This window comes from Acanthisitta chloris, unplaced genomic scaffold (assembly GCF_000695815.1).
Source record: "Acanthisitta chloris isolate BGI_N310 unplaced genomic scaffold, ASM69581v1 scaffold2631, whole genome shotgun sequence".
Taxonomy (NCBI): Eukaryota; Metazoa; Chordata; class Aves; order Passeriformes; family Acanthisittidae; genus Acanthisitta; species Acanthisitta chloris.
Window position 1 is genome coordinate 1 of NW_008654162.1, and position 10,415 is coordinate 10,415.

Below are 10,415 nucleotides of genomic sequence, written 5' to 3' on the forward strand. Positions count from 1 at the left end.
CACGGTGTGCGACGACAGGTGGGACCTGCGCGACGCCAACGTCACCTGCCGCTACCTGGGCTGCGGCCACGCGCTGGAGGCGCCAGGTGGGGCCAGATTCGGGAGGGGCCACGACCCGATCTGGTTGGACGAGGTGGAATGTTCCGGACTGGAGAGTTCCCTCCTGGAATGTCCTGCCAAGCCCTGGGGGGAAAACAATTGCTTCCACGGCGAGGACGCAGGTGTGGTCTGCTCAGGTGAGCTCACCTGTGGGTGGGGGTGTTACCTGAGGGGGGTTGGAGAGGTTTAAGGGGGTTTAGGTGTTATCTGGGGGGCCCAGGGACTGGAAACATCTAAGACACACCTGGGACATGTCTGGGATACACCTGGAGTTTACCTGGGACACATATGGGACACACCTGGGACACACCTGTGCCATGATGCACAGCAGCTCCAGCCCTCAGGGAGTCCTTTCTCCTCACCTGGCTCAGGTGTGTGGCCATGGAAGCATGGGATGGGAGTGGCCTTAGGGCTCACCTGGGGCACACCTGGGATACAGGTGTGGTCTGTGCAGGTGAGGTTACCTGGAGGGGTTACCTGGGGGGTTTAGAGGGGTTTAAGGGTGTTTGGGGTTACCTGGGGGGTCCCAGGGAACACAAACAGCTAGGAGACACCTGGGACACACCTGGGATACACCTGGGACACACCTGAGTACACCTATCCCATTGTCCATTTCATCTCCAGCCCTCAGGGTGTTCCTTCTCCTCACCTGGCTCAGGTGCAACCAGGAGTAGTTCAGGTGTGGCCATGAACTCAAGGACTGGTTAAGTTGGGAATCACCTTACGCCTCACCTGGGCATTTTCAGGAGTCCCAAAGGACCCTGGGACACACCTGGGACACACCTGTCCCATCACCCACATCACCTCCAGCCCTTCCCATCCCCAAATCACACCTGGCTCAGGTGTGACCACAAACTGGTCAGCTTAGAACCACCTTAGACCTCACCTGTCCCCCTCTCCAACCCCCCAGGTGTCCCCACCTGCCCCAGGTGACCTCCCCATCCCCTTGCAGCCTCAGGTGTGTCGGTGGTGACTCAGGTGCGCTTGACCAACGGCTCGACCCCGTGTGAGGGGCAGGTGGAGGTGACCCACAACGACACCTGGGCAGCTCTGTGTGACCAGGGCTGGGGCCTGCACGAGGCACAGGTGACCTGCAGACAGGTGGGATGTGGCCCAGCCCTGGCAGCACCTGGTGGGTCTCGATTTGGCCATGGACAGGGGCAGGTGTGGCCAGAGAGTGTTACCTGTGCTGGGACGGAGGAGACGCTCTCTGCCTGCCAGGTGAGGCCTCAGGACAACCTCACCTGTCACCAGGGGAGAGCAGCAGGTGTGGTGTGTGCAGGTAAGGCCTTGGGGGACACAGCTGGCTGGATGTGGCATTTGGAGAAGGTGGGGGAGGGGTTAGGGGGTTCACCTGGTGCTCACCTGGGGGGCAGGACAGGTGGGTACAGCAGGGGATAAGATCCTTTTGGGGGGGTTGAGGCACCTGAAGCACCTGGTCAGGTGTCAGGGCAACACCTGGTGAAGGATCAGCACCTGAACATGTGTCAGGGCAATACCTGAGAAGGTGCTGAGGCAATACCTGCTCAAGACTTAGCACCTGAGATGGTTCTGGGGCAACACATGTTCAGGTGTCATGAGGCAACATGTGTTCAGGTGTCAGGGCAGCACCTGAGAAGTTTCTAGGGCATTACCTGTGCAGCACTCAACACCTGAGAAGATAGCAGGGCATCACCTGCTCAAGGCTCAGCACCTGAGAAGGTGCCAGGGAAACACCTGAGAAGGTGCTGGGGTAGCACCTGGTCAAGGCTCAACACCTGTTCAGGTGCCAGGGCAACACTTGAGCAGGTGTCAGGGAAACATTTGGTCAAGGGGAAACACCTGAGCAGGTACCAGGGCAATACCTGAGAAGGTTCTGGGGCAACACCTGAGCAGGTGTCCAGGCAACACCTGCTCAAGGGGCAACACCTGAGAAGGTTCTGGGGCAACACCTGTGCAGGTGTCAGGGCAACACCTGCTCAAGGGGCAACACCTGAGAAGGTTCTGGGGCAACACCTGTGCAGGTGTCAGGGCAACACCTGCTCAAGGGGCAACACCTGAGAAGGTTCTGGGGCAACACCTGTGCAGGTGTCAGGGCAACACCTGCTCAAGGGGCAACACCTGAGAAGGTTCTGGGGCAACACCTGTGCAGGTGTCAGGGCAACACCTGCTCAAGGGGCAACACCTGAGAAGGTTCTGGGGCAACACCTGTGCAGGTGTCAGGGCAACACCTGCTCAAGGGGCAACACCTGAGAAGGTTCTGGGGCAACACCTGTGCAGGTGTCAGGGCAACACCTGCTCAAGGGGCAACACCTGAGAAGGTTCTGGGGCAACACCTGTGCAGGTGTCAGGGCAACACCTGCTCAAGGGGCAACACCTGAGAAGGTTCTGGGGCAACACCTGTGCAGGTGTCAGGGCAACACCTGCTCAAGGGGCAACACCTGAGAAGGTTCTGGGGCAACACCTGTGCAGGTGTCAGGGCAACACCTGCTCAAGGGGAAACATCTGGTCAAGGGTCAACACCTGAGCAGGTACCAGGGCAACACCTGAGAAGGTGCCAAGGCAACATCTGCTCAAGGGGCAACATCTGGTTGAAGTTCAGCACCTGAGCAGGGCTCAGGGCAACACCTGCCCAAGGCTTAGCACCTGAGAAGGTTCTGGGGCAACACCTGAGCAGGTGTCAGGGCAACACCTGGTCAAGGGGAAACACCTGAGCAGGTACCAGGGCAATACCTGAGAAGGTTCTGGGGCAACACCTGAGCAGGTGTCAGGGCAACACCTGGTCAAGGGGAAACACCTGAGCGGGTACCAGGTCAATACCTGAGCAGATCTCAGGGCAGCACCTGCTCAAGAGGAATCCCTTGAGGTCCTGAGCTCCCTCCATCCCACCTTTGCCCCCACAGGTGAGCCCGAGTCCCCCCAGGTGCGCCTGGTGGGAGGCCCCACGCCCTGCTCGGGCCGCGTGGAGCTGTTCCACCTGCACAGGTGGGGCAGCGTGTGCGACGACGCGTGGGACCTGCGGGACGCGCAGGTGGTGTGTCGCCAGGTGAGCTGTGGGCGTGCCCTGAGCGCACCTGGCGGGGCCCAGTTCGGCCGGGGGGAAGGAATCATCTGGTTGGACGAGGTCAACTGCACAGGGGAGGAGACTCACCTGGCCACCTGTCCTGCCAGGCCATGGGGGGTCAACGACTGCTACCACGGGGAGGATGCAGGTGTGGTGTGCGAAGGTGAGTCTGGGGACAGGTGAGAGGGTGGGTGTGGGCAGGATGGGGTTACCTGGGGGTACCTTTGGAAGAGGTTCTGAGCAGCACCAGGTGTGCCCACAGGTGACCTGGGGGCAGTGGGATGGGCCAGGGGGTTACCTGGAGCTCACCTGGACCAGGTGGTACCATCAGAGGAGGCTCTATCTGTCCCCAGGTGTTCATTGAAGGCGGTGTCACTTGGGGGCACTGTCAGCACCTAGAGGGCCACCTGGGCCTCACCTGGACCAGGTGGTACCATCAGAGGAGGCTCTATCTGTCCCCAGGTGTTCATTGAAGGTGGTGGGAGGAGACAGGTGTTCTCACAGGTGACCTGGGGGCAGTAGTAGGGGCCAGAGGAAGCTCTGCCTGTCCCAGCCGTAGTGAGCCCCATCCCTCACCTGACCCCACCTCACCCAACCCCTCAGGTGTTCCCCTCCCTGCTCCACACCTGGCTCCAGCTACACCAGGTGTTGAGAGCTCAACCCCAGGACTCAAGGCTCACCTGGAGCTCACCTGCATGGACTAAACCAGGTGTTTTACAGGTGCCCTGAGCCCAGAGCCGCATTACCTGCGCCTGGCCAACGGCTCGCATCGCTGCGCAGGTAGAGTGGAGCTGCTCCACCTGCAGCGCTGGGGCGGGGTCTGCGCCCAGGGGTGGAGCCACGAGGCCTCCCAGGTGCTCTGTCGCCAGCTCGGCTGCGGCACAGCCTTACCTGAGGCCCCGAGGGAGCAGCCCGAGGGCTCACCTGGCCAGGTGTGGCTGGACAAGGTGATCTGCCAGGGCACGGAAACAAAGCTGAGGCAGTGCAGGATGAGTCCCTGGGCAGAGCTCACCTGTGAGGACGGGAGAGTCGCCACCGTGGTGTGCTCAGGTGAGTCCTACCTGGGCAGGGAACACACGTGGGACAGGTAAGGCCCCTCGGGAAGGTGGTAGTAGCAGCCCAGGGCAGGTAATTCCTCCCCCTCCAGCACACCTGGGAGCAACTGGCACCTTCACCTCACCTACACCTGCATCATGGTGTGCTCAGGTGTGTCTCACTCCAGCCTCACCTGTTCAGGTGCACAGGTAACAGCACCCAGGTGTGTACCTGAGCATACCTGGGAGTGACACCTTCACCTCACCTACACCTACATTATGGTGTGCTCAGGTGTGTCTCACTCTATCCTCACCTGGACAGGACACACCTGGAGCTTCCCCTAGATCAAGTAGGATCCAGGTACCACCTTCCCCCTACCTGTCCCTGGGCCATGGTGTGCTCAGGAGCATCTCACTTCAACCTCACCTGTTCAGGTGCACAGGTGAGAGCCCCCAGGACATCTGGGAGCAGGTGACAATTTCACCACACCTGTACATGTGTCACAGTGTACTCAGGTGTGTCCCACTCCCCTCACCTGGCCAGGACACCCCTGTAATTCCTCTCAGCAAGCTGTGAGCTCTGACACACCTGTCCCTGGGCCATGGCATGTTCAGGTGACTCTTACCTGGGCAGGTAGCACAGGTAATTCCCCTCAGCACACCTGGCAGCAAGGGAGACCTTCTGCCCCCCTGTACCTGCATCATGGGATGCTCAGGTGTGTTTCACTGCCCCCTCACCTGGCCAGGACACACCCGTAGCTTCCCCTAGCATAGATAGGACCCAGGTACCACCTTCCCCCTACCTGTCCCTGGGCTATGGTGTGCTCAGGTGCATCTCACTGCCTCCTCACTTGTCCAGGTACACAGGTGAGAGCCCCCAGCATACCTGGGAGCAGGTGACACCTTACTTCACCTATACCTGTGTCACAGCGTACTCAGGTGTATCTCACTCCCCTCACCTGTCCACAACACACCTGGAACCCCAAATCCCCTCAGCTATCCAGCCTAACCTCCACCTCACCTGCCCACAGGCTCCAACCTGTCCAGCCTGGCCCAGGTGAGGCTGGTGGACGGCCCAGGTGCGTGCGCAGGTCGCGTGGAGGTGCTCCATGAGGGCACCTGGGGCACAGTGTGTGATGACAGGTGGGACTTCGCCGCCGCCTCTGTCGTCTGTCGCCACCTGAGCTGTGGCCAGGTGATCTCGGCCCCAGCCAGGGCCCGGTTTGGGCAAGGTAAGGGCCCCATCTGGCTGGACGGAGTTACCTGCACAGGTAGCGAAGCTGCACTGTCCGAGTGTCGCCACAAGGGCTGGGGAGTGCACAGGTGTGACCACGCGGAGGACGCCGGAGTCGTGTGCGCAGGTAAGCAACAGGTGGGGGGGGACACACAGGTGGGGTCCAGGTGATCACCTGGAAGAGCTTTAGCAGCTTAGGTGTGTGTAAGGCAACTCCTTACCTGGAAGGTAACACCTTACCTGTGCACCAGGCAGCTCCTTAGCGAGGAGGTAACAGCTTACCTGTGCAGGATGCTACCTGTGCCCAAAGTACCTCCTTACCTGTGTGTAACACCTTACCTGTGCACCAGGTCCCTCCTTACCTGTATATAACACCTCACCTGTGTGCCAGGTGACTCCTCACCTGCCCCCCTTCACCCTTTCCCTGTCCCCCCCTATGACCCACCTAGCCAGGTGTGTCCTGTCTCCCCTGCAGGCTCTGGCTTGGCCGACCTGACTCACCTGCGCCTGGTTAACGGCTCGCACAGGTGTGCTGGGACCGTCCAGGTGTTCCACCAGGACCTGTGGGGAGGGATCTGCGCCGACACCTGGCGCTCGGCTGCTGCACAGGTGGTTTGTCGCCAGGTGGGCTGTGGGAGGGCCCTGGCAGCCACCTCCACACAGGTGACAGCACCTGGGAGCGAAGGACTCACCTGGGTGGAGGCTGTGGAGTGCTCTGGGACTGAGTGGAACCTGCTGGAGTGTCAGGTGAAGGTGTGGAACAGCTCCAGGTGCAGGACGAGGAGACACGCAAGGGTTACCTGTAGCACAGGTGAGTTGGAGTGGTCTCACCTGGCTTCTTCACCTCGGGGGCACCTGGGAGGGACAGGTGTGTCCTGTGTTGGGGCTACCTGAGAGCTCAGGTGAGATGGGGGAGTTTAGGTGAGCTCGGTGAGCTGGGGAGCTCAGGTGGGCTCAGGTGACCTATTCATCATCACCTATGGATCTCAGGTGAGCTGTGGAGTTCACCTAGGCAGGTGCCACCTTGCAGGAGGGAGGGGAGGTCACTGCCCAGGTCACCACACCTGAACAGGTGTCCTGTTTTACAGATGTGCACGAGGGAAGCTCAGGTCACCCGAATAGCACAGGTGGCCCACACAGCACAGGTGAGTTAGAAGATCCTACAGCACACCTGGAGTGCTCTGGTGAGGTGAGACAGGGGCTGAGGGTGCTCAAGTGAGGGATGGGGATGATCAGGTGAGCTCAGGGGATGCTCAGGTGGGGCGTAGAGTTGTTCAGGTGAGGTCAGGTTAGGCCTTGGGGTGATCAGGTGAGGTCAGGTTGAACCTGGGGGAGTTCAGGTGAGATTGGGTGAGGTTAGGTGGGGCTTGGGGAGTTTCAGGTGAGCTCAGGAGCACTCAGGTGAGGTTAGGCAAAGCATGGGGTGTCTGGGGGTATTCAGGTGGGGTCAGGTGTGTTCAAGGAACACAGGTGTAGAGGGTGGTGGTTTCAGGCATGTTCAGGTGTGCTCAGGTAACACCTGGCTGCAGGGACTGGGGGGAACCAGGTGGGTTGGTGCTCTCAGGCATGCTCAGGTGTGCCCAGGTGTGTCTCCTCTCTCTCACCTGCCTGTCTCTCCCCCAGGTGCAACCCCCCTGCAGGTGAGGCTGCAGGATGGCCCTGGGCCCTGTGCTGGGCAGGTACAGGTGCTGTCCCAGCACACCTGGCACAGCCTGTGTGGCACCACCTGGAGCCTGAGGGAGGCTCAGATGATCTGCAGCCACATGGGCTGTGGCCCTGCCCTGGCAGCACCTGTGGGGGCTCACCTGGCCCCGGGAGAGCTGCTGTGGGAGCTCATCTGCCAAGGGGGTGAGGTGTACCTGGAGGAGTGTCACCTGCAGCAGGTGGGACCTGCTACCTGTGCAACAGGTGCTGCTCAGGTGGTGTGTGCCCAGCCCAAAGGTGAGTGGGAAAGACCCCCAGGTGAGCGGCAGTTGGGGGGGAGGTGTCCAGGTGGAAAGAAGGTTCCCCAGGTGGGGAGAAGGTGCCCAGGTGAGGACCAGGTAGAAGGGGAGGTCCCCAGATAAGCAGCAGCTGGGGGAAGGTGCCTTAGTGAGACTCAGGTGGAGGGAAAGGGTCCCAGGTGAGCACCAGGTGGGGTAAGAGGTCACCAGATGAGTGCCAGGTAGAGGGGAAAGGCCCCAGGTGAGCACCAGGTATGAATGGCACATGTGGGACAGGTGTGAAGGGCACAGGTAGGACAGGATTGAATGGCACAGGTGGGACAGGTGTGAATGGCACAAATGGGTAAGGTGTGAAGGAAACAGGACAGGATTGAATGGCACAGGTGGGTAGGTGTGAATGGTGCAAGTGGGTACAGTGTGAAGGAAACAGGTAGGACAGGTGTGAAGGTGTGAATGAATGGGTAAGGTGTGAAGGAAACAGGACAGGATTGAATGGCACAGGTGGGTAGGTGTGAATGGTGCAAGTGGGTACAGTGTGAAGGAAACAGGTAGGACAGGTGTGAAGGAAACAGGTAGCACCTGGGGCAGGTAAGGGCAGGTTTTGGGTCCCTCACACCTGTCCCCATCCCCGGCCAGGTGCACCTCGTACCTGTGAGGCTCTGGTGGCTCTGCTGGTGCTGGTACAGGATTGAATGGCACAGGTGGGTAGGTGTGAATGGTGCAAGTGGGTACAGTGTGAAGGAAACAGGTAGGACAGGTGTGAAGGAAACAGGTAGCACCTGGGGCAGGTAAGGGCAGGTTTTGGGTCCCTCACACCTGTCCCCATCCCCGGCCAGGTGCACCTCGTACCTGTGAGGCTCTGGTGGCTCTGCTGGTGCTGGTGGTGGCACTCGCTGGGGTCCTGCTCTGGCTCACCTTGAGGACCAGGTTTGCTGCACTTGCCCAGGTGAAAGGTGAGGCCTCTCCTGTGCCCCCTCTGTGCCCCCTGTGGGGATCAGGTGTCACCCAGGTGTGACCCAGGTGACCTAGGCGTTTCCCAGTGTGCCCCAGGTAGCCTATACATCACCCAGGTGTCACCCAGGTGTGTCCCAGTGTGACCTAGATAACCTAGATGCTACCCAGGTGACACAGGTGTATCCCAGGTGTCACCCAGTTTTGTCCCAGGGGATGTAGATGTCACTCAGATGTGAACCAGGTGGTCACCCAATTTATCCAAGTGTGTCCCAGGTGATCCAGATGACATTCAGGTGTCACCCAAGTGATCCAGGTGTGACCCTGGTTTATCCCCACAGCTCACCTGAGGCCCCCAGCCTCCATGGGAGCCATTTACCTGCCCAGGAGAAACTCCCCAGGTGACGACTCAGTGCAGCTCACCAAGGAGGACCTGTGACATCACTGGTCACCTGTGCCTCTCAACCCCCCCACAGCACCTGAGGAGGCTTCAGGTGCACAACACACCTCGGACAGGTGTGAGGCTGAGCCACAGGTGGAAATAAAGGTGTTCTCAACCCTCCAGGTGTGACTCGTGTGATTTTTGAGGGTCTCCAACCCTCCAGGTGTGACCCCAGAGCTTCAAGGTGTGTCCTCTGGTGGGTCTCCAACCCTCCAGGTGTGACTTTTGGGGGTCCCTAACCCTCCAGGTGCGACTCAGGTGACCCAAACCCGCCATGTGTGACTTTTGGGGGTCCCCAGGTGCCACCTGACAAGTGACTCTGCACACCTGAGGAACAGGTAAGACAGGTGAGAGCAAGGACATCATTAACCATCGTTTAATAGGTGAGGAGCAGCTCAGGTGTGCACACCTGATCCCCAATGCTACAGGTGTGCATGGAAAGGTGAGACAGGTGAGGTCCAGAGTCCACAGGTGAGCACAGGTGAGTTCTACCTGTGCCATTGTCTTCATAGCAGCAAGTCCAAGCTCTAGGTAGACACAGGTTGTCCATGTTCATCCAGGTGTGTATCTGGTCCAGGAGCACAGGCTGGTCCAGGTGTGAACATCAGCCCCAGGTGTGTACCTGGACAGCCCCAGGACTCTGCACCACGTCAGTGTCCCCAACCCCCAGGAGCTCCCAGTCCAGGTGTGTAGCTCAGGTGAGGGGCTGCAGCTCTTTTGGGGTCACACCTGTCCTCAGGTGCACCTTCAGGGTCCCTCAGGGCTTGGCAGGAGTTGTGGTGGCAACACAGTGGCTCAGGTGTTGTGCTGCAGGTGCTTGGGGGCTGCACCTGTCCTGGGACACAGGTCCAAGGTCTCCTCACCTGGAACTCATCCTGCACCTCCCAGGCCTCCACACCTGTGCTCAGGTGCACATGTAGAGCCCTCCAGCCTGGAGCTCATCCCCATGACCATGGCACAGGTGCTGCAGGTGTTTGGGGTCCACACCTGCCCTCAGGTGTGTGTTTGGGGTCCTCCAGCCTGGAGCTCATCCCCATGGCTCAGGTGTCACTGAGGCTCAGGTGCTGCAGGTGTTTGGGGCCCACACCTGTGCTCAGGTGCATGTTTGGTGTCTCACAGCCCAGGGCTCAGGTGTCACAGTTCAGGCACAGGTGCAATGGCTCTTCTTCAGGTGCAGGTATAGAGTCCTCCAGCCTGGAGCTCATCCCCAGGGCTCAGCTATCAATGTGAGACACAGGTGAGGTGTTTTTTGGGATGAACACCTGTCCTGAGACACACCTCCATGTTCTCCTCACCTGGGGCTCATGCTGCACCTCCCAAAACCTCCACACCTGTGCTGGGACACAATTTGGAGTCCTCCAGCCTGGAGCTCACCCCCATGGCTCAGCTATCAATGTGAGACACAGGTGAGGTGTTTTTCGAGGGTTCTCACCTGGGGCTGACGCTGCACCTCCCAGACCCCTCCTCACCTGCCGGGGCCGCCCGGAGCCCCCTCAGGTGTCCCTGTGGACGCGCTGGTGCTGCAGCAGGTTGGAGGGGTGAGCGAAGCCCTTGTGGCACACGCCGCACTTGTAGGGCGTCTCGCCCGTGTGCACCTTCTCGTGCACGGCCAGGTAGGCCAGGTCCTTGAAGAACTTGTGGCAGAAGCTGCAGCGGTAGGGCCTGTCCT

General features: G+C 60.0%; 1 protein-coding gene across 1 annotated transcript; it reads left to right on the forward strand.

Moving 5' to 3' along the window:
• Positions 1-7: 7 nt before the first annotated feature.
• Positions 8-8,743, forward strand: LOC103810463 (deleted in malignant brain tumors 1 protein-like; the record flags this gene model as incomplete). The annotated part of the gene is made up of 10 exons (XM_009083359.1): positions 8-236; positions 1,058-1,381; positions 2,982-3,305; positions 3,863-4,192; positions 5,208-5,531; positions 5,886-6,180; positions 7,034-7,050; positions 7,199-7,351; positions 8,190-8,306; positions 8,646-8,743. Coding segments are annotated over 10 exons (2,211 nt in total), but the record flags the coding sequence as incomplete, so codon positions are not given.
• Positions 8,744-10,415: the final 1,672 nt, after the last annotated feature.